Genomic DNA, 24,521 nt, shown 5'->3' with positions numbered 1-24,521 from the left:
CCATTGGGCATACGTTTTTTGGACGTGAGGAACGATGACAATGTACCGCATGACATGTTTTTTCTTCTGGGACTTTTCAGCATATGGTAATCGCGTATGGCAGTGAGGCATGCGGACCCAACTGCGAAGGAAGTTCGGTTTTATTTTTTCAACCTCGTGAAGCGTGTTGAGAGCGTTTTTTTCGGCCTGCGAGCCCAAGCCCGAGTGGCTGAGCGTGCGTGGCCCTCTTCTCGAGATGCGAGAATTTTAATGTGCGCTGCCAAGTGTGCTGCAATGCATTTTTATTTGGAATTTGTACCAGCTGCTTTCTTGCAATAAAGATTAAAAAAATGGAGTGTAGCGTGGTGGATAAGACGTCTGCCTCGTAAGCAAGCAGTCCTGAGTTCGAGCCCCCATGCAAAGGTTTTTTTTTTTTTTTTTTTTTTTTTTTTAAATAGGTTGATTTTTGAGGCGGTGCAATTGATGTGAGCACGGACGCCGGACGGACGCACAAGGCTAGACCCGAAGGAGCTTTGCTCCTAGAAAAATGTTGAGTGGACCTGCTGGTTCGATCTCTCGTGGAACCACCCATCATGAGCAGAACCCGAAACGGAAACTTCGGCTCAGTCTTGCAACATTTGGGCAGGGCGGGATTAGGCTAGGCGGCGCAAGCTACCGCGACCTACAAAAGTAACATCCATCCATCCATCCGTTGCGGGCAACTGTTGGAGCGGGCGTGTGCGGAGCGCCAGTGTCGTCTGCATCCGAGACAACTTTCGATGTCTAGAATATCCGGCGACGTCTGCACAAATGCGGCGTGGTCTTTCAAAGTAATGCCGAAGAAGACTGGACTGTTTTTGTTTAAAAACAAAAATGAGCCGGTGTTGCTTTTTAATGTAAACCATAATTGTAACAGACATACAACTTCCGACGTCTCCAAATTTAAAAAAAAAGTGTCTCCGCCTATTACGTCACCGAAAAAACAAAGAAAATTATTTCGAATTTTGTTTCACGATGAATATTTTAGGGGTCATATCTCGTGGTCCAGAAACGTTACAGACGCTAAAAAAGGTATCGATGTCGGGGTGCCAGTGTCCCTTTAAATTCGAATAGATTTAGATAAAGCACCTTATTTCGTTTCGTGCAAGCCAGTCCTCTCCTAGAATATAATTGTACAGACAAAGAAACTGCCATGCTTAGCCAGACGATTGAGTTTGGAGGCTTTTTTTTTTCTTTTTGCCAGCCTTGACGATGTCACCTGAAATTTTATTACAGATTCTGTCGCAGATGCTAAGAAACATTTTGTTTGCTCTTCCCGACAGGCAACGAGATTCCTTTAGGTTTCACCCTAAGACGTCCATCGTCCATCGTGATGACGTGTGCCGCTTGTTTTAGCCTGATGATTTTGAACCAATTGTAATTGGTATTCGTCGTCTGGTCGAGTTGTTTCTCCTTGATGTTGTTGATGTGTATTTTATTGCTCCGCACGGTCTGGCTCACTTGATGGCATCGTTTGTTGCGGAGGTTGGGGGAAGATGGAGGGTTGGTTCGGTTAACAATAATTAGATTATCCCCCAATCTCGCAGTCGGTTTCCGATGGTCACATGCACGTGATGTTTTGATGGCGTCGTCCCGAACCACGAGTGTTTCCTCGGGCGATCCCTCCACAGTTATTGAGATTACGGCCACCGATCATCTTAGGCCTTGGCGTCGTCGCTCACACTGGTTGAGGTGGCCGGGGCGTTCGTACGCTGCAAGAACACGTTGACCTGATATTTGATCTCTTTGCGCAGGTATTCGATCATTTTCATCGATTCGTCGCGTTTCTGCTCGTCGTCGCCACTCTTCTTCAATTGGTTCAACAGGTATTCCAGCCTCCAACGCAAGGCAAACATCAGCACAGCGAGTCCCATAGTTCGATCAGCCAGGGTAACTTGAGGTCCTGGATAGGCGAGAGTAGGGAGGGAAAAAAGAAAAGCATGCGTTAGTGGGTCAACGATGGAAGCGATTCCATATACACTCCGTTTCACTTCAAGTTCGCTGCCGCAGCCACTGCTGCCATCTAATGGAACGGACGGAGCGGTGTCAAAAGTGCATAGTCACGGCGTATATCGTCCCCTGTACGTTTGCCGTCACCGACTTAAACAATCACGCGCAATGAAGGTGCCGCCGTGATCCGGCGCTTTTCCTGTGCTTTATAGCCGGTGACAGGAAACCAAGGAATAAAAGAGCACCGAGACGATGCATTGCTGGGACTGGTTGATTGGCGCCATCGCGTTGTAGCCTTGGGCGTGGTAGGACTCAAAGAATGAAACGGGGTTACCGAAAATGTAGGTCGTGTTCAGTACCGCGGATCCTGTAATTGGTTTGAGCCAATCACATTGCGTCAGTGGCCGATGAGCACGTCGAAGAATCGATCAATAGACAAGATGCTCGAAGACACTAAGCCACACCCTTTGTTTCTTAAGGTGACTGCTACTGTAGGAGAACTTACTGGGCGCAGCGAGGGCCAGGACGGAGAAGGCCATGATAGTCGGAAGCCGCCGCATCTGCGAATTGAAAAGAGATTTTTCGGTTCATAAATTGACCTAAGGAAAACAGGTATTGGCTAGAGATCGGTGTCCGCTTTATGACGGGGCTTGACAAAAGGTTCCAACGGCCCAAACGGCTGTACATCGCCATACAGAAAATGACGTATACATGTACTTTTTGTGATCTGTGCAACATTTTTAATGTGAAACAATTGACTATCCTATGGAGCGGAGCCGGCGGCGTCTGTAACCGCGAAAGAGATACTCATTGTCCCATTGGCTGAGCGAAACGGCTCCTAGATAGCCATTGGCGGCCGCTTCACGAGAGCGCGCGCTCGGCCGCCGCTCTTGTGTCGGGCGTTGCCGCAGCGGGGGGGAGGGGGGGGGGGGGGAGGGGGCTGTGGCCACTTCACGAGAGCGCGCGCTCGGCTGTCGCTCTCATGTCGGGCGTTGCCGGAGCGGGGGGGGGGGGGGGGGGAGGGGGAGGGGGGCTGCGGCCACTTCACGAGAGCGCGCGCTCGGCCGTCGCTCTCATGTCGGGCGTCGCCGGAGCGGGAGGGGGGGGGGGGGGAGGGGAGAAGGAGGGGGCTGCGGCCACTTTACGAGAGCGCGCGCTCGGCCGTCGCTCTCATGTCGGGCGTCGCCGGAGCGGGGGGGGGGGGGGAGGGGGGAGGGGGCTGCGGCCACTTCACAAGAGCGCGCGCTCGGCCGTCGCTCTCATGTCGGGGGAGGGGGGGGGGGAGGGGGAGGGGGCTGCGGCCACTTTACGAGAGCGCGCGCACGGCCACCTCCCTCGTGTCAGGTGTTGCCGAAGGAAGAAGTGGGAGGGGGGGGGGCGCTGCCCTCTCTGCGCCGAGGAACATGGCGGCGCCCGATGCACCTATATCGTCGGCGGCCGCAACCTCGGCCGTAGCGGAAGTTGACCGTCCACGACAGTACACCGCGGACGAACTAAGGGAGCGGAAGAACGACATTCACGCTTTCGCATTCATAACTGGTAAGTGCTTAGGTGTTCTTGGAATTATCTGTTTTTTTCATCACCGTATTTTCAGCTTTTTGAAGTCCACAAAGTGGGGTTTATATTATCTTTTATCTTTAATATTGACTTGAGTATATTTGGTACAGATAGTAGGAATGCCACGTGACCACGGAAAAGAGAGTAAGCGCGAGTGAAACCGGACAATTCTCGACCGGCCGTGTTTGGTCGGAAAAAGCAAAAAAGAAAACGAATTTCGAGCCGCAAACTGTGTTTTGGGTAGATGGGCTCTTGTAAGTCACGTTCAAATGAAAACCTCGGCGAGCATAAATATACTGTCAGTGTACCCTTAAACGAGTTATAATTAAAAGGGTCATGAAATACATTTTGGGCGGGGATAAATGACTTTAGAATTGGCTACCTAATATCATGTCGTGTAGTGGGTAAAAAAAAGAGGGTAGAAAGTCAAAAGCCAGCTTTTCGGTAAAAACAGTTTAACATATGGCGAACTATTCGTACCCCTTTTCCTTCGAAAGCTCCCCGCCTTTTCACTTTGATACCTCCGCGGTACCAAAGACACGTCAGCGGTACATACATTACGCATAGTACAAGCATCAGGTGAACATACATTGAGCACATACACATACATGTCACATACAAACATCAATACAGCGGCACACCACACTAGCCCGAACACTACACCCGTGCTCTGCGTTTCCGTCTTTTATACTGGTCGTTTTGAACGTGCACGACTTTTTCGGTGGCTGAATAAGCAATAAAAAATATTACCAGCATGTCGATTTTTTTCCAGCAATGCCATACCTCTGAGAGTATTGTGAATGGCTCAGGGGATGAATCTCCTATTAAAAAGCAAACGCTCGATCACACCGTAATTATTTGAAAGCAATAAATCAAGCCGCTCCAATGTGGTTCGAGGCCATGAGTTTGTTTCCCCGCACGGCACGTCGTAGCCTGTATTTCTATTGTAGTGTTTGTTTTTCTATTCGTGCTGTTCGCGCAAAGCTGCAATTGCTGTCTTTAATTAATTTCTGTAGAGCGGATATTCACTTAGCTGGAAGTGATGCTTCACGGGCTGAGAAATCGCTTTTCGATCAACTTGAATGCAGTCAAAGCCGCGACTTGCGGCAGGTGTTAAGTGTACGGAGCTACGCCGTGGCGAGCCCGAAAACTTCTAGCGCTCATCTCAGCGCGCCACTTGGAGGGCAGTTTCTCCAGGAACCGTAGTATATTTAAACAGCAAAATAAAGGGAGCTTCTTTTTTTTCGATTTTACCTACTATTGTTTTCAATGCTAAAATTTCACACAGTAAATATACGTACTTTCCGTCACGATTTCGTACTGTTGTCCTTTTCCCAGAGCGCAATCACTCTCGGGCACAAGAAAACCGACAGCCATATTGGCCACTGTACGATAGGAGCTTACTGTTCAGACCAGCGTTCCAACATGACTATCCGGGCGTCGATCCATTGCACCTAATCCCTCAAGTGGTATTAAACTCTTTAATGTAAAGCGGAATGTCAACCTGCGACAGCCCGCCCCCTCCGATCACGGCCCGACCAGTGGCATCAATGCCCGACGGTTTACGAACTCATCTTGTTGTTACACCACTGATACGCGAACACATGGTCACATCGGCGATAATTCCAGTCTACTGTTCACAACCCACAACAATGCCATCACGATGTTGCTGCTATGTTGCTGACACGCACAAATACACAACCACGTTGAACGCCGGTTGCACCCGGCATCGGAAAACAGAACCGAACTCAGCACGGAAGGCACAGGCAGCCGGCAGCAAAACCTGCCTGTCTTGGACGCAGTTCCTGCGATTTCCATAACGTCAAAAACGTCGACATTGTTCCGCGTGGTTTCGCTACTGTAGTTCCGTGCCGCGTGAGTCCCGCAATCTGGAGACGGCCATCTTACCCAGTGTACGTGGCGCTGCTGGCACTGCTCCGGAACTTTGCTGTTTCTAGCGGCTTCGTTTGCTCGTTTGATAAAATTAGTGATAAAAACGTCAATGCAACCGAAATGTTCTGCACGTTTAGACTAGAAGACGGAATTACAGGCGGCCTTCGCTGCCGCTGAAGCTCAATCAACTCAACAGCTATTTATTAAACAACGTGCGCGACCTGCTCGAAAAACAAAACGAAAGAAGACGAGTCGGGAGGGTAAAAGCTTTCTCCCGTCTGCCTGGAGAAGGAGAAAAACGTTTCTTTCCTCCCCTTTTCTCGTGTCCGCTTGGGGGCGCGTGAGTAGAAGGGAGAAAGACGCGCCGTTGCTACTTTTTTTTCCATTTTTTCTTAGAGTGCACCGATGGCCTAGCATGCCACGACCACGTGATTTTTCAGTTCGCTCTAGAGTTGAAAATTACAGCTAAGGAAGAAGTAGTAAAAAAGTCGTTTCATGGCCCCTTTAATTTACCTGTGCACCACTGCTTTTTTGCCCTTCCGTATTTTGTAACCACTCCTACAGTAGCTCCTCGAACGGAGCTGGTAGTATTTCCAAACACATAAATAATAGATAAATTACACTTATATTCACGTTTGGCGTGGGCTAACAATTGTAATGTAGCGTATGACACGGTATGAATGAGTTGGCCACTTTGAAACGTGGTTTCAGGGAGCGACGACAGCTCGCGCGCTATACGGGAGGCAATTGAATCTAAGGGCTTCGTTGATGCATTGGAACGCGAATGAGGGCCACGCGCATCAGAAAGTCATCGTAAAAAATGCGCAGGAAACGTGCGATGACGAAGCAGTCGAGCATGCGCCATCACTGCTCGAGTTCGGGGAGAACTAAAAGCAAACGAGCTTTCTGGAGGGTAAACGAAACGTACGATGTCCGCAAACTTGGACGCCCCGCCGTATATATCATATCAGCTCCTATCACTTAAGAGTGGTGTCACACGTGCGGCGCCTGACCTTGCACAGAGGTGAGCTTCTGCACATTCGCGTAACGCCTTCCACATCGTAGACTATAGGATGGCAAAGCGTGGAAGGCGATCATTGAAATGGTCTCTATACCTCGCCTTATACAGGACTTGGTTATCGCTGAAAGCTACGGCCCTAGTGAGCCAATCCGATTAGCTCTCGACAGCTGGCATCGAATATTTTGAGCACCATGATTGCTGAAGGGCTACCGCGCATTGGTTTTAGCAGAGGAACATCTTTGAATACAGAAAATGTTTTTCGTTAGATAGTCTACACGTGGACAGGACGTGCTAGGTATTTACTTCGTCCATCTAATATTGTCACGAATGTCAAGTGACAAGGCGGCGAATGACTGAGTAAACTGAACGTTTAATGGCGCGAACTTGTGCCCAGAAATACAAGGAAAAAGAAAGATAACAACAGAGCGTCGCGGGCGTCGAAGGCGGCGAAGCAGCGGGATCGAACGCTGAGGCGAAACTGACTCCGGTTCGCCACGCGGAGCCCCTTATGCACATGCGTAAGCTTCTGAAATTATCGGCGTAGAATGTTTGACGCGTAGAACATTCGGACCTCAAACAAGGATTCTCGAATTTACCAGAAAACTAAATTGCAGGAATAACAAAAGATGCGTCGCTCCCAGGAATCGAACTCTGGCTTTTCGCGTGGGACACGCACGATAGCCGTTAGGCCACGCGCGAGCTGCCTTCTTGGCCAGCTGCGAGCGCGGCATTACTCCCCCCTTTTAAAGAGGGCATCGCCCCGATGCAACACAAAACAAAGCAAATAAAAATAACGGTAAAAGTCATTTGAAACACATAAGGTCCACAGTCCTATCGAGCGTAGTATGGCTTTAGGCGCACGACGTGGACGACTTCAGGTCGTGGTGGGCGGCGTGATGATGTTCTTGTTCCGTCGGGCATAGTAGACCCGTTGCTCTGGGGCAGGGGGCGCGAGCGCTCCCGCAAGACCCGACCATGTTATGATGGCTAAACCACCCAGGTGGCTCTGTAACGTTCCATTTTGCACGTGCCACGTTCGAATGCAAGCATCTGAAGATGCGCGATAACAAAGCCTCTAAAGAAATAAAAATTAAATAAAAAAAATTATGGAGCTCGCGCCCGCAGCGTCCCTTTAAACATTCCTGTCATCTTTGCCTTCTTTCATAGCTTCCGCGAGCACGTAAGTTTCACTTTACGTGATAGCGATGCCGAAGCTACTCGCAAAAGCACGTCCTTCTGAAAGATGCTCTCAATGCACGAGCGCGCGTGCTTGACAGGGACGCTGAAATCTCGCAGCTTGCTCTTGTAGCCATAGAGTTATTTATAATGTACGCTAGAGGTTCAACTGGCGCTAGCGTCTATGCAACTTCCGTGACGGAAATTGAAGCAGACAGCAACCAGTCTACTTTTGCGGTGCTCCTGTGCATTCCTATGGGAAAACTCGCGTGCAATTTGACTCTTCGCCGGAGAATAACACAGAACACTGTGGTCATTTGGGCCGTACCGAATAGCATGTACCTTGATTAACACTGTAAAAGTGTAAATGCTTTGGTTAGCGCATTTTTCTTCATCATTGAACGATATTTAACTTCGCTACATTTCAGTCCCAAACGTGTGTTCCGCAGCAGGTGTGTAAAAACAAGCGACGATTCGATGCAAAACTACAATCGAAGCGAACATAGAGTGTGTTCAAGGCTCGCCAGCATTCCGGTGACGCTTGCATATTGATAATATGCCAGTCCAGTCACTATATGGAAATGATCCCGTCGTGCATGAGCGGATAAAAACCTTCAAAACGTAGAGAATGAGTCCGTGGGGGCTATGAAAGGTGTCTCTTCGTATTGTTGTCTCTGCCGGGCAACTTTTATCGCTCACTTGTTCTCAAAGATATCGAGCGCGCGGGTGACATTTCGAACGTAGAACAAGTAGCTTCGCTCAGGGCAAAAAGAATAAAGAGGTACTCACTTATTTAAAATCGGACTAGATTATGTGGCCTTCAATTTATTGTGATCGTACATGCACTGTGAGTTACTGATCCAGTGTTGCTGCGTAGTTCTTGCGCTGGCTCTTGATTTTCCAGAAGTCCTTCGTTCGTTTGGCATGTGTATCCCCCATGCTGGAAATCGCCGACACCGTGTTCGCGCTAACAGTGACCGACAGTGCACGTAAATACACGTACGAAGCCGCTTTTGCACCGTTTTAATGCGATGGATTCAAAAGAAAAATGCCGTAACCGACCAGTTATTTCGTCGGCCTGACTGGGAAATGCTCCAAGCTACCTAGTACGTACAAATTATTTGGGTTATTTGCTCTTATGATCGAGCGCAGGGAGAAAATGCACTCACTTTTTCCCATAGAAATGCATTACCGGAAGTCAATTTTCAACTAGCGCCACTTGAACCTCTAGCGTACATTATAATACCTCTATGCTTGTAGCCTCCGCTACGCTGGAACTTAGAATGGAACGGAGTAGAAAAAAACTCTAGTGGGGAAACGCATTGACGCATATTCGAAACCCGAGCCAAATATTCTATTTTGCTCGCCTGGAGCGCTACTCAAAACTTGAGAGCTACGGGTCTATCACCTCGTAGTTCAGATCTCCAAGTTAACGAAGTACCTTGTAGGGTCCGAAATACCGTTTCAGGAGTTTCTCGCTGAGACCACGGCGGCGAATCGGTGTCCAGACCCATACCCGGTCTCTGGGCTTGAAGTGGACGTTCCGACGACGAAGGTTGTACCGGGTAGCGTTGACACGTTGTTGATCTTCGATTCGGAGTCGGGCGAGCTGGCGAACTTCTTCGGCTCCTTGAGCAACCACTTGGGCGTCGGGGCTTCCATCGTCAGCTGGTTCGCGGGGTGGCATCGCGTCGAGCACGGTCGTTACTTTCCTGCCATGCACCAGCTGAAAGGATGTCACCCCGGTGGTCTCTTGCACGGCCGTGTTGTGGGCAAATGTAACGTATGGCAACACCTCGTCCCATGTCTTGTGCTCCATGTCGACGTACATGGAGACCATGTCGGCGATGGTTTTGTAAAGTCTCTCTGTCAGCCCGTTGGTCTTCAGGTGGTGCGCCGTGGTGCGCCGGTGGCTGGTGTGGCTGAGACGAAGGAGTTTTTGCGTCAGCTGGGCCATGAACGATGATCCACGGTCTGAGATCAGAACTTCGGGAGCGCCGTGCCGGAGGACGATGGATTCGATAAAAAAACTTGGCGACTTCTAGAATTATAGGATTTACAAGAAAACTAAATTGCAGGAATAACAGAATATGCGTCGCTCCCATGAATCGAACCCTGGTTTTTCGCGTGGGAGGCAGGCACGATAACCGTTAGGCCACGCGCGCACTGCCTCCTTGGCCAGCTGCGCGCGCGGCAATATTACTTTGGTAAAAAGAAACAAAAGCACACGACACGTTTTTAGTTTTTAAGCAAACAGCACTGTATACGCCGACCAATAAAACAATACGAATGTAGAGTTATATCTTTTTCAGGGGTCTTTATTGTCTTTATAATTTGTATAATTTCAGGAGAAAAAGAAAATGGTGAACTTTTTTATATTCTAGGTATCGCGACCGTATTTTCGGCCACTTATTAATAATTTTACGACAACAAGCAACGGGCGTTTTTTGCCATCGAGATTAAGCTTGATTGATTTTGAGCGTCAATCATGGGGCAACGGGGGCGAAAGCCGCACACCGGCACACGGACAGCCGCAGCTTTCCTTGCTGTCTAACGACCGCCGTGAAACAACGTGAGCTTCGAAAAACGCACTTGGCGGCAACTACAGCTTTAACGAATGATTTCGAGAAACAAACTTTTTCTTTATAGTCCGCACCCTCAGAATGTCGGCACAGCGTGCAATATCAACTTTGAAACATGCATAGTCCGCACACCTATGGTATGAAACATACGATTGAATAATCCATTCTATATCATATATCGAATAAATTTCAAAATAGTCTCTTCATCATTATTATTACAGTGTCCGAAAAAAAAAAACAAACAAGGCTCATAAAAAAAAAGGGGGCTGCAAAAATTGTTTAGGTGTATGTTCTCCCCTCTGATATCCTAATGCTTCTAAAGGATGTTTGAAGCAACTACACGCACTGACGCGATGCTGCATACGGTCACACTTGTTAATATTTTGTGCAAGTGGAGTTGAAAATGCGCTCTGAAAATACTTTTGGATAAACTCAAACGAATAAAAAAAATGGCGAGCCATTCCAACTTGTGATGGTGAGGATGGCGAGCGTAGACGTGGCCGACGCGGGTCACATTGCAGCAAATCTTAAAAAAATCCTTTATTATCTACCTGACGGCCTAATGATCTCGAAAATGGTGCTTATTGATAACCAATCTACTGAATAGACCTATTGCTAAATTACTCAAGCATCAAGGAGAATGCAGGAAATGTTGTCCCACGCGCCGCACGCGCCGGCGTCTGCAGCAGTAACTGTTCTAAAGCAAAGGCCTAAAACAAATTGCATCTTGCACGCGCGCTTGTCAACGATTTTTTTTAGCTACTTACTTTCATTCTTTTATTCGGGGAAGGTGTGTGCGTGCGGCGCGTGCGGCGGTGCGAGCGTAGAGTTTTTAGTTACTGCACACGAAAAGCCACGGAACCCTAGCCATAAACAGCTTCGCTGTAAAAAGAGGGCTTTCTATTGGCCTCGAGACCCAGATCGAATTGTGTGGAAGCGTGCTTTTGTTTGTCCATGGTTGTCTATGAGGCACGTGGTGATTCTACCTGTCCATAATGCGGGTGGAAACAAAGAATCCACACTAACGGCACGGAATAGGGGGGATCGGTGGCCGAGTGGTCTAGCCTACACCAGCTCGGAGCACGTGGAACGAAAGCTCGCGTTGGAGAATCCAGGATCCTGGGCTCAATCCCCACCTCTGCCCGTCTCGGTCTGGATGAGCATCGTACCGGCGTACTGCGTGATGTACGTTAAAGACCCCGGGCAAGCGGTTGTGCTGCACAGGAAAAAATTTCTCATCTACAGCTGGAAAACTCGTCACCCGTTGAGGCAGACCAAGTTGTAGGCTTTATAAACATACAGACAACATAGTTGTGTGGCTCAGAGTACGGGCAAGGGTACGGAGCACGAGCTCTTAGCAGTAGGTTCCAGTGCGCGAGCGCTGCATTGGCGCCTGACGTGTCTTCGGCCTCTCGTGCGTGGCATTCCTCTCGCTCCAAGGAAGTGTAAAACAAAGCGTAGTTCTGCTTTTCACCATATATGCCGTGTCGATCAAATCTCGAAGCGAATACCGCTTCTCCTCACGCCAAAGGTTGTTTCGTATCAGTTGCTATTATCAGTGTATAGATATCGAACATCGAGCCGATCTCTACGGTTCATACCTTGCTGGTCTCAAAGCTCCAATGAACATTCCATGAGCAGTATCAATGCACTATAACCCGGTGATTGTCGTCGGTTGTCGTTTGTATTAGGCGTAGTCCGTCTGGTGACACTGCGCGCGTCCCCATGGGGGGACTCGCCATCTTTCTTGTCAGGCGCGTGCTGACGCAGAGCGATGACACCACACCAGGATTATGGAGAGCCAGCGACAACTTCAATGGAGGGCTTATTTTTGTCATTATCATAAAAAAGCACGTTGGAAGCTCATCGCATCCTTAATTTTGAGCAGATGAGGTGATTTGACGTCGTGTCACATCAAGATGCTCGGTCCCTTACGAATCGACGCAGAGCGCTGGTTGGTTCCGTCAACGTCGTCGAGTATGCTTTGTAAATAATTTAAATAAATATCTAGTTGCCCTTCGAAATGCACGATAGATGATAAAGCTTTAAACCCGAGTCAAATTGCCTACAAATCATACAAAATACAGCATGCAAACATCAGTCACTCGATAACCGTGGTTCGAATTCCGCGTGCCAAAATTCTCCTTGAACTCGTTTCCATGCGGCATTCTAAGCACGGATCTCGCGGTGACCAGTGGTCGGTCGAATCTGTTTACAGACTGTTCCTTGCGTGATTTACAAGCAGTGTTACCCCGGCTTGAGGCAGCTGGGCAACCATACTTTTACGCACCAAGATGCATGAATAGTCCTTATTCTGAGGCATAGATTTCTTAGGGTCTCAAGGTGGCACGTAGAACTTAACTTTACACTTACCATGCTTGAGCTCGTCCCTGGTCACGGCTAAAAGCAAAAAAATGAGCTGAATGATCGGGAAGCAACAGTTCCGCCTATTATATGTGGACTGGGAGCAGAAGCAGTTTACTAAGAAAAAGAAAGAACCCGATACGATCAATTCTATGAAATATGCTCGATAAACGGGCTAAAGAAATCCTGCCTGCATAGTAAGGCTTTATCGACAATGTGCGTCAACATTTCCTGCTACATTTCCAAGGCTGGCCTAGTATCGATCCGCAATGCTGCAGCTCTGTCAGAGCGCATGAGGAGGAAGAGCGTGTTATCTGTCTCGACACCGCCCGCGGCGATAACAGAGCCCGCCTTATGAACCTGTACTGAACCTCCGAAAAAAAAAAAAAAAAGCTTTTGATGTGTTTTTTTTTTTCTTTTTTTTTTTTTGGTGCTACGTCACCAAGGCTAGCGTAGCTTGTACAGTCTCCGGCAATATGAAAGACCCACTGGGAGCGCGTAGCCGAGGCCGTGGCTGGCGGGGGCGCTGCAAGCGCTCCGGGCAGTTCCGTTCTGCTTCGAGGGGAGGACGCTCACTCGGGGCTCAGCAAAAGCGCGCGTTTATCAGTTTGTGCTGAGCCCCGAGTGAGCGTCCTCCCTTCGAAGCAGAATGGAATTGCCCTGAGCGCTCGTAGCGCCCCCGCCAGCCACTGCTTCGGCCACGCGCTCCCAGTGGGTCTTTCATATCGCCGGAGACTGTACATTACTCCAAGGGCCCTAAACATGTCAAACACGAAGTTGGACCAGAAAGTTCGCGGAGCGCGACGATTGGATGTCGGCGAAAAAAAGCGCGAAGTCATCGTCGGGATAGGCCAATCGGTGCGCTTTGTCAACTTGGGTCCCAACTTTGTGTTTCACGAGCTTAGAGGCCTAAGGGCCGGTTGCACCAACGCCGCTTAGCGCTAAGCGGAGCTTAGCCGGGAACTTAAGCTAAGTTTCGGTTTCGTTCGGTTGCACCAAACTCGCTTATCGCTAAACCTAGCACTAAACTACGCTTAACTTAAGCGCTCAACATTGGGCGCTTTGCTTTTGGTTGTTTCTTAATCCTGGATTAAAAACATGGCGGCTGGTTTGTCGCGGTCGACGCGGTGGACGAAATTGGTTGTGCAAAGTGTTTTAGGCTACATCAGCGTGAAAGTCTCGACAAAATGACCTTCGATTGTGACAAGGATGCAAAATATTGTCGCGTGAAGTGTTTATCGACCCCTGTTTTCAAGTTGGCTCTCCACTCTCAGGGCGTGTTAGCCCTAACCGAGATACGTACGGAGTTGTGTGTCTGTGGGGCTCACGGGGCTCACGTCTGTCTTTCCGTTGGTTCTTCTGTCAACGAGCTTATTCGTATGTACTTACTAATTTTCGCATAACCGTAACGTATTGTTATTTACCACCTTGTTTATTTACACTTGCAGCGCGTATCCTTCAATTTGATCAGCGCGTTGAAACATGACCTCGGCGATCAGCTGATTGTCGACACCTCTGCCGTTCGCATTAGATTCCGGCGCTTTTAAGTAATAAAACAACGAAAATTCAATTTCTTTCGTTTTCTGAGTTTTGAGACAATCTTCAGTGAATTTTCCTAACCTCGCGAGTAGAATCTTGGCTTCAGAAAACTGTATCGTTCCATAACCATAACTTTTTTGGTGATCGCGATTTTTTAGGAATATTTTGCTTTATATCTTTCATTCGTTGCGACGACAAATCGTAACGACTACTATGCTAGATTCGTTCATTGCTGTATCGGGGCAGGCTGGGGCAGGCGATGCGAAGAGACGACTGTTCTTATCGGCATGATGTGATGTACTAGTGGCAGTTTTTTTTTTTTTTTTTTTCTGAACTCGACAGTGTGAAATTGAAGTCCGTTTGAGGCTACAGCGGATGTTCAACGACGGTACAGTGCAGTTCTGTCACCTTGCTGATAGCAACGAGTACCGTCGATGCAAGGTCTCGTGACCTGACCTCTCGACGACTTCTATTCGACGATTTCCGGGCATTTTCGCAGCTGCCGTGGCGAGTTCGTCACTGTTTTGAACTTCATCGGTCTCAGGTTTGACTTGATTTTAGTAGTCATCACTCCTGCCTACTTATATACATGATGTTTTGTCTTCAGCGATGTAGCGAGTAGAGTGTCCTTCTCGCGTTCGGTGAGATTTGGGGCCCCCGATGGCTCCTTCGCTTCAAAATGTGAGCACGAAAACTACTACCACTGTCAAAATAACCTGTTATCAACCGATATTAAACACACAATCACAGATGTAAAGAGCATTCGTGTTTATTTGAAGCTTTGACTTCTCTTATTGAAAGTTAAACGAAAAAATGATTGCATTTGGTGACCTTTAATTTGTTACTCACCGAAGAAATACAGCGAAAAGCAGACGCCGACGACGACTACTACGGCAGTTTTTTTTTTTTTTTTTGTTTACATCACGTGATTCCTCTCCACCAATCGTATTCGTCCCTCTGAGCGTTCCCTAGTTTGCTCTGTTTGTCCCTAGATTCCCTACGCAAATCCAGCGTTTAGCTAGGGGCGCGTCTGTAAAGCCGGCTTAACGTTGGTGCAACCGGAATTTAAACCCGTGCTTACCTAAGCTCGGTTTAGGGCGCTAAGCCGGCTTAGGAAAGCGCCGCTTTAGGTTAAGATAAGCGGCGTTGGTGCAACCGGCCCTTAGTCTGTCAAAGCTAGTTGCGCGAGCGCGTGAGACCGGGATGGACAATCTTTATGTGAGAGGTTCAATGAAATATTTGTTTGAAGTGTCGCAGATCTTAAAGTGACGGAGTTTAGTTACAGCAAGACTTCCAGCGGTCCTGCAGAAAATGATCTACGTCTGATTATATATATATATAAATGTCTTCGGCCAAGACCCCTGGGAATGACGGTGTTCGCTTGAGAGACATCTTGGCTAATTTTAACAAACTTAAATACGTTCTTCTGGAAATAATTAACTAATATATTTCAACGGGTGGAATCCCCTGCGGCATAAAAGTGGCAGTAGTTAGGCCTATCTTTAAAAAAACAGAAGTTAAAAGGACATTTTGAATTACAAGCCATCTATATTTCATCTGTGGTATCTGCAATCATAGAAAAGTTTGTCTTCAAAACACTGACGGCTTTCTGTGAGAAGTATTCTTACGGTGTAATTCCCAGTACGGCTTTCGTCAAGACATAGGCACGCGATCATTACTCAAAGTCAAAGACCTGTCTGATCACATCCACCAAAGTATTGCTCGGATGTGCGGAAACCACGTAAAGCGAATTCTCTCCCTGGAGACGCGCGACCTTTCTCGGACGTGACGTCGTCGTCGCCGAGCTGATCAACGTTGCCATCTCTCTCCAGGGGCACTAATCTGGACACTTAGCGGAAAAGACGGCGAGAAATCTGGCAGCCGTGATTGGCCAGCGCCGCATTTGACCTTGGCGCCTGCCAATCAGAGCGGCCGGATTTCTCGACGACTTTTTCGCCAAGTGTCCAGATTAGGGCCCCAGATGAGATAGTTTTGGTGTCACCGTAGACGCCCGACACGAAATTTGGTGTCGCGATATTGACAAACATACTTTCCATATCGAGGGGAAAAAAACAACAACTTCGTAATTCAGATAAACTGACTGAGCTGAAAAGAGTCCTAATCCAACATTTGAAAATATTGACCGGATCGGGTTGCCCTTTGAGTCCCACCGCAGGCAGTGCCACGGCACGGTGGATCCAGTCAAGTCGCAGCCGAAGCGAGTCGTCATCCTGCTTGTTCTTGATGTACTCTTGCTGGCACCGACCAAAGCAACCACACACACAAAAAAATTCAAGGTTACAGTTCATTTGCTGTGGGTTATTGGTTGTAGTCTAACATGATTCGAAACGGGATATAAACAAGCGCAAGCAGAACGGAAAAGACACGAGAAAACGCACCAATAAAAATATTCAATAGTCAGTGAACTATATACATTTTTCTGCAGATAAACAAACATTACTGACTCAGTTAGCACGACCATCTTTGTGCCTTTTGTGAACCTTTAGCAATCATATGTTGCAGTTTTATCTTTGGACCCTTTTCAATGATCTGTTTGTCTTCAGAGTTGGAACGCGTGCACTCCGGACGTTGATCGCAAAGATAATTTATTCTCTCGAACTCTTTCATTGATACTCCGTCCAGTTTGACCGACGTGCGCTTGTATCTCACAACATATATCCGCCTATCTTGGCCCTCTAAGTGCGATAGCATTCTTCGGGAAATCCCTTCTAGAAAATTTCGTTGTGCAATATGAAAGGCATGCCCATTTCTGTTCGCCTGTTTGCTTTTTTTGTCTTGTTTGCTATTTTATTTTCTTCCTAATAACTTTTAAAGCATGAAATGCTTTTGAACGGATTCTCCCAATCCTAAATATCTGTGCGTCCGTCCGTCTGTTCGTCCTTCTCGCTTGCATTTTCCGCTACATTTAGCGGGGACATAACGTCACGTGTCCTGTTCGCGGCGAGAAGTTTCGGTGTCGCCATCTAGCGGAAGCGCGGCACAACCCAAAGTGAGGACGCCGCCGCTGCTTTTAAAAGCTGAATGGGATTTTGCTCAGTCTGTCTTGCTTGTAACCTTTAATTCTTTTTCTACAACATGTTCTTGCATTCGTCGCGGGCGATTACAAATTCTGCGTCTGGCAGGTCTTCATCCCAGGCTTGAATACTGCTAACTGGAGTGCCCTTATTTTATTTATTTTTATTGTTCTGGACAAAGCACGATTAAGTTGCTCATTTTTTAACTCACTAACGTTTGGTCATGGTTTCCTCCCATGAAAAAAACTCACTAGTTCTCTATCCCGATTGTTGCATATTTAAAAAAACTAGGGACAGTCCTGTACCTGTTTGCTTTTATACATATCCTGGCCTTTACCAAGTTTAATAAATTCAAAAGTGGCACCATGTTTATTTTCCTCGCTAAGTTTAACAAGAAATCTAGCGAAAAGTTTCCAACTGAATTTAACAGGAAAATTTACTCGCTAAGTTTAGCGGGGAAAATATCCCATAATGCAAAGCGCGCGGTCACGCCGACGCAGGTACACTCTTAAAAAAAAAAGAGTCGCTATGACTCTCTTTGGGGGGTATTGGCGCGCCGCAGAATCGACTCCAGTTTGTAGAGTCGCTCGACTCTTTTTTTAAAGAGAGTCGCCACGACTCCTTTGCGCGCTACAGATTTGACTCCTCCACAACTCCAGTTTGTAGAGTCACTTGACTCTTATTTAAAGAAGAGTCCTGCGACTCTCATCACACTAGAGTTATGGTAGTGTATGGGCGACTCCAGGTGACGTAGTCAACTGCGACTCTTTAACGACCCTTATCCAACGAAGAAAAAGAGTCGCACGACTCCTTCCTGGTAATCCCCGTGACTCTGTAACAAGAGTTGTGAGGACCCTCCTTTTATGAAGAGTCCCCCGACTCCTATCGCAAAAGAGTCATGGGAGTGTATGAGCGACTCTCCGAAAGATAGTCAGTGCTGACTCTCACTTTGTCTGGAGTATAGCAGCCCTAGTCAAGTATCAGTTTGTTGAACAAAGGGAGGCATTGTGATCGCTAGGAGACTTCTTGCCGCCTGCGAGGTTCAACTTGAATTACTCTAAAACAAGGGTAGTAACATCAACTGTGGGAAAGTATAAAAGTTGAAATGGAAACTTCGATTCCACCTAAAAGAAGCGGTAACATCAATTGTCTGCAAGTGTAAACGTCGAAATGCAGAACTGATATCTTACAATTTTCTGTAATGAAACATGGAAAAATGAACGATGATGGTCTTAACGATGCTGAACTGAATGCTGCTCTAAAATTTATCATGAAACACAACAGAAGCTTTTAGGACAGCATTGTTTTGTTACATTGGAATTTGCACACAACAAAAAAAAGTAAGTTTTTTTTTAATCGGCAGCTTAACTTTCTATTAGTTTGGTTATACTTATCATTTACAATAGGTTGTATATCTTTTTTGTCACATGTCTATACTATTGGCAAGAGCTGGTGTGAACGAGCATGTTCTGTTGCTTTATGCCTGCTTTGAGTGGGCAGGTGGGTGGCAATAAATTGCAGGAATCTTTAAATTTAACAATTAAAATAGCTGTTTTCTCTCAGCTCATATCACTGCCATTTGTGGAAACGCAACTTCATAAGTCCTACCATGCAGGCACTGCAAAACAAGCCACAAGTATTTAAAACAATTACTTTATTAGAAATTAATGTGATACATATTGGTTCAAAAGCCTGCTTCGGCTTATCACAGGGGTTTTATCACAAACACTAAACAAATAACATAATAAGAAGTAATACTAATACACAAAACTGGTATAACTATTAGACAAGAACGAAAATAAATTACAATGACACGTTTTGTGAAGGCTTACTTTGCCTGCTTGATGTTGAGGATTAAATTAGAATTAAAAAAAATTACAAGTTTCCTAAAAGCTTTGTTTGCCTATTTGCTGTTTTTTCAAAGCTTTGTTTTTCTTTTTGCAGTTTCTTCTTCTATGGTTTGAATCCTCATATCAACAGATGCACAAAAAAAAATCTAACAGAAGTTTAGATACACAAAGGAACACACAAACCTTTGTATTTTAGCTGGAATATTCACCAAATACATATGGAAAACATTAAAAGAGTAACCAATATTGGTAATTCTTTTTCCCTGTTCTAGGAATGTGCTCCAAGTGCTGTCACAACTTTCACAGCTCTTACCGAAATCTTTGTATTTTTTTTACCCATGAGGGTGCTCAAACACAAAAAGTGTGCTTCGTCGATTCCCCCCCCATACTGACCTTTCTATGCTCAGTACATGGCTAATACCCGAGAGATTCCTGCTGAAAAGTCCAGGATGTCGATTGATAGGTCCTCGCAGACGACGCACATGCTGCCAGATGTCCATGGGTGCTTTCCAGTGAAAAGTAACGCCGGGTTCCCGAAAGTCTTTACCGGGTGGGTCCTGGGAAAAAAGAAGCCAATGATAAGAAATAAGTTCTGGAAGTCAGACGAAGTTGTAGGTGAGCAAAGTAAAATTGTCGAGATCATGTTAAGTGCCCGCAGTGTCATAGATGGAAAGTCCATGCAACAGAGTGAAGGCAAGTGAGGCAGACGCCCATTGTTGCCTTTCTATATTTCGCTTTCCCCAATTCTCACTTGATTGTGAAGCATTTCGTACGGTGGAACTAGTGCATCAGGGTGTCTACCAAATTACTGATTTCAAATTCCTCGACTTTTTTAGAATTACTCTTGACTATTTTGATAAAAACTTCCTGACCACTTCTGGGTCAAAGGATCATAATTCGGAAACATTATTCAGCATAGTCGTGCCCATGTGCAACCATCAAGCTTTGTTTCGTATCGCCGTTCCACTCTCAGTGGTCATTTTCCCTGATGAAGCCAACTTTTTGATGATTTCCCTGAGAATTTCAGGTTGGTAGACACCCTGATGATGTATCAGGTTACAGATGGACACCATAAAAATGCAGACTCTTGCATTCAAAATTATTTTAGCCATCAGGAGGAACCTAAAATATTCCCATGGAGAGAAATAGAGAGTGGAGGGGCGAGGGAGGCTGCTGCTGCTATTGTCTGCTTTTCCTTTAAAAAAAATATCTATCTAAGGCTCAAAGGGAACGTAAATAATAAATCACTAAGTGCACTGAGAGCACTTGAAGCACAAGGGGCACGGTCCCTACTGAAGAAAGAGGGGAGGACACAAAGTCCAGCTGAACCTGTTCTGCAGCACCCTGCATAATCTAGTTGCTAGGCAAGACTGGGGCTTATCTACTGAGAGTGTCTAGTACAGTCAAAGAAAGCATTATAAAATTCTTTGCTGGGCAAGGTGCTTTGTGGCTGCAATGAAAGAAAAGAGTACATTAAGGCAGGGACGAAAGGAAGGGAAGACTTTTTTTTAAATAAACTCGTTGGTAGTGAGCGCTTGTTTCTTCCTTTCTCGTCCCAGCCTTATTGTGCTCCCTTTTGAGTTGTTACGAAAGCAAGCCACGATGGAATTTAGAGAGGGCTTAGAGCTTGCTTTAGCATCTGTGTGCATGTGAGGGAATGCTTCATGTACAAGGCCTACTACAAGGTAGTAATGATTACAATTTCCATCATCACTAATGAACAATAAAAAAAAAGAGTACATAATGCATCTCTGCAATACAAAGTCTCTTATAACTTTTCGTCTGCTGTACCTATATAGGCATCTTTTGCATGCAGAAATGGCGGGACACTAAAACTAATAGTAATTTGTTTATCATCTTTGCTTTGATAAATGTTTCTGAAGTTTGGCAGGAAAGACCCGCCTTCCAACATCAGCCCGAATCTGGTCTTTGGTTTGTTTTGAAGTCATGGCCAAGTACTCCTAATAAAATATTGAAATAACCAGTTGAGAAGACAGCAGATGATACTTATCTCACTTGGTCTCCAGCTTTAAAACTAAATATGTTTACAGATTGGCATAGCGAACACATTCAAACACATTTATCTTAAACAACCATAGTTACATGTGATTTTTCAGCATGAGCAGTTACATCGACCCCGCAAACGGCACGGCTTTCCTCTGCTCTTGTCCCTTCCCCCATCTTGTTTTCTTTTGCGAATATCGGCATTTATAAGAATAGCGTAGGCCCTGACGACAGCAAACGGAGCTTGTTAGTGGTTGTCCGCACCAATTTAATCATAACAGTCCAACCCTCTTTTTTAAGAATGCAAACAAAAAAATGCCCTCCCCTGAAAAAAAAAAGGAGCAAAGTGGATTAGAGTATGACCATGGCACCTCTAAACTCACAAAGCCTCCCAGTTCGACGACGGAGTCATAGAGTGCCTGGTCACAGATTTGGAACGTGAGGATTTGGTAGCACAGAGCATTAAAGAGCCATTCCTCGGGGAACCTGGACGTCAGCACACAGCTTTTGCAGTGGCAAGGACCCAAAACATACTTTTTTAGTGTTTCGCGTTCGCTGCGGCGAGACTCTTCTCCGTTGTATGCCACTCCACCTTTTCCATTTCGGCGACCGCTCCTCGTGGCAATCTGCCAGGTTGCGTCAGTATAAAGGAGGCTATGATACGACATAAACTGGTGCTCTGTAGCGGGGCGCCATCTTGCTGTGTAATCTTTGGGCAGCCCCTTTGTCCACAGAACTCCGAGAATGTAGAGGTTATCTATACTACCTGTGACATTATCTGCAACTCACAAATTTCAGTGCTGCAATGGATTGTTTACAGCAAGGCATGCAAGTGAGTCATGTTTTTTTTATCCGCAAAAACGCAAAACTTTCAAATGGCCCAATTGTTTACCTCGGCAAAAACTGCACGGTTCGGGGCACAGCCACGCAGGCGGCAAGGCGTTGACACCAAGAGGTCCCGTTCTCTTTCCCTCGCTGGCTCTTGTGGTACCCTTGTCTGCGTCGTCTGAAAAAAAAGTCCTTTCAGTGTCGTGCATACTTGAGCCTCCACTGAAGCAAAAATGATTCCATATGAACCTACTTGCCATTAAAGACTAAAGTTCACTTCACTCTTATTTTCTACCTACCTAATACAATGGTTTGTTAACAGGAACACCGCCGTTAAACTCATTCGTAATGCAAGTCCTACGTAGTAAGGAATCATGTTCAAGGTCTAATTAAACAACAAGCATGGGTACTAAAGACACCCTCTTACATGGGTGGGCATTAGTGGACCCGATTTGGCTAACATTTGCGAGGCCTAGCTTGACAAAATAATAAATGACATTGTTTCTGGTCACATTATTTTTTTTAGATGCCTTGGCATTAGTTCTGACTTTGGACTGGTTTTGAGCGCACCAATATCATATTTGCAACTTCGCCATGGGAACCACGAAGTTCTTTCAAAACTAAATAGCAAGCTTTAAGATAAAATAACAAAAAAAGTTGTACAGATGCACGAATATAATTACCATTGTCTATGCCCTGCCTGCTGGCACCTGTTTCCAGAAAAATCAACAAATACCAATGTAATGCACATAATATACATCGTGAAGAGGCCTGCCGAGAACCTGATGAAATGCCAAGAACGCATGAACTGTTAAGTTTTCCGTTCACTGCATGGTTCTCTAAAGGCCCGTTCACACTCTTGCGACCTCTTAAAACTGGGTTCCTTAAAACCTCTTACAACGGATGGATAGATGGATGAATCCGGCTGAGCCCTTTGGATCGGGCGGTAGCTTATGCCACCTAGCCATTTTGTTTCACCATTTAAGCTTAGAATATTTATATGTGAAATCTATATTCACTCCGCACCGCAAAAAAAGTGGGGCTATGAAACCCCTTGCCATCAGTTAATAAGAAAATACCTAGTTTTCTCTCGCTTTCTGCCACCATTCACTTAATCTTTGCTTGGTAATCTCTACAGTCTTGAAATCCACTCTCCCTTCACTGTCTCTAAAACCCAATGACTTTATTAAATTCATGTTGTCTTCAGTAGGCATAGGGTGAAGCCCTTTACAGTATATTATCAAGTGCTCAGCCGTCTCGTCCTCCTCTCCACAAGCAGTGCGCACTATATCCATTTCCTGGTACCTCGCTCTGGATGTTCTGGTTGGCAGAACACCCGTCCTCGCCTCAAACAACGAGCTTCCCGTAGAGTTGTCATAAATGCTTTCTTTGGCAATAACTGTTTTGTTTAATCTATAGCTTTCCAGAGCCGTTTTTGTCTGCATTCCGTCTAGCCACCGATCTCTTTCTGTGGCCTTAACTTTCTTCTTAACTGAGACTTGCTCTTCCGTATCTCCACTATAGCCTAAAAACTTTCCTCTTAATTTCCTAGTGCGCTGTCTCCACCTTGTGTCTATACTCCTCATGCATAAATAGCTGAAAACCTTTCGTGCCCATTGGTCCCTATCCATCTGCCTCGACCGATCCTCAAATTCTATCTTGCTCACCACTTCCCTGCTCTCAAAAGACGCCCATACATGTCTCCTTGTACTCCCTGGTTTGGCGTTTTGTAATGTGCCCCCAAAAGCCAGCGTACCTACTCCGCGCTGTTTTATTTCTAGTCTTGCATCCACTTCGGATTTCATGCATAGCACTGCGTTTCCAAAAGTCAAGCCAGGCACCATGACCCCTTTTCAAATCTCGCTCACCACCTCATACCTGTTGTAATTCCAAAGTGCTGTATTTTTTATTACAGCTGCATTTTTGTTGCCCTTACCTATTATATACTTTTCATGCTCACTGAGATATTCTGCACCATCACATGTCCATACTCCTAGATACTTCTATTTACTAGCTCTCTTAACTGTAATATTCTGTATTTTCATCCTCTCAACTTCATCACAGTTAAAAATCATGACTGCTGATTTTTCACTACTGAATTCTAAACCTAATTCCCCTTCTTCCTTACCACAGATGCTCATTAATTCCTGCAACTATGTCCTGTTGTTAGCCATTAGTACAATATCATCCGCATACATCAATCCCGGTAAGGATTGCTGAATTTTTTGGCCTAGTTTACTGTACGAAAGGTTGAATCCAAGCCCACTCTTCTCTAGTCTATCCTCCAATCCTCTCGGATACAACATAAACAGCAAAGGCGATAATGGGCACCCCTGCCTAAGGCCTCGTCTTACCTCTATTTCCCCTCTCGCCTTTCCTTCCCATGTTATAATCACCTCATTATCTTTGTAAATGTTCCTTAATAGGGCTGTTAGTCCTTAATCTAGGTTTAAGCTCTCCTGTATGTCCTACAGTTCCTTTGGTTCACATTGTCATAGGCACCCTTGATATCCAGAATGCCAGCCAGAGCTGTCTGTTTTGTTTTTGCACTATTTCTATACACTGTGTTAGAGAAAATTTATTGTCCTCCAGCCTTCTTTGTTTCCGAAACCCGTTCTGTAACTCGCCCAGTATGCCCTCGCAATCTACCCATTCCTCCAGTCTGTTCTTTATAATCTGCATTACCAACCTGTAAATAACTGGT

The 24,521-nt window shown here is 46.1% G+C and overlaps 1 protein-coding gene across 2 annotated transcripts; it reads right to left on the bottom strand.

Moving 5' to 3' along the window:
• Nucleotides 1-264: 264 nt before the first annotated feature.
• On the bottom strand, nt 265-16,611 carry LOC8031801. 2 transcript variants are annotated; one of them, XM_040223436.2, is made up of 3 exons: nt 12,571-12,611; nt 2,474-2,528; nt 265-1,921 (listed from the first exon to the last, which is right to left on the bottom strand). In XM_040223436.2, exons 1-3 carry the CDS (start codon nt 12,571-12,573, stop codon nt 1,677-1,679), a joined length of 303 nt encoding a protein of 100 aa, XP_040079370.1. In that variant the 5' UTR covers nt 12,574-12,611; the 3' UTR covers nt 265-1,676. The 2 variants fall into 2 exon arrangements, with proteins under 2 accessions (XP_040079370.1, XP_040079371.1); XM_040223437.3 differs by lacking the exon at nt 12,571-12,611 and adding an exon at nt 16,566-16,611 and having other exon boundaries at nt 675-1,921.
• Nucleotides 16,612-24,521: the final 7,910 nt, after the last annotated feature.

This window comes from Ixodes scapularis, unplaced genomic scaffold (assembly GCF_016920785.2).
Source record: "Ixodes scapularis isolate PalLabHiFi unplaced genomic scaffold, ASM1692078v2 PGA_scaffold5__190_contigs__length_132052651, whole genome shotgun sequence".
NCBI lineage: Eukaryota > Metazoa > Arthropoda > Arachnida > Ixodida > Ixodidae > Ixodes > Ixodes scapularis.
The sequence above is the reverse complement of the archived record's forward strand: the minus strand, read 5'-3'. Positions and strand labels throughout refer to the sequence as shown.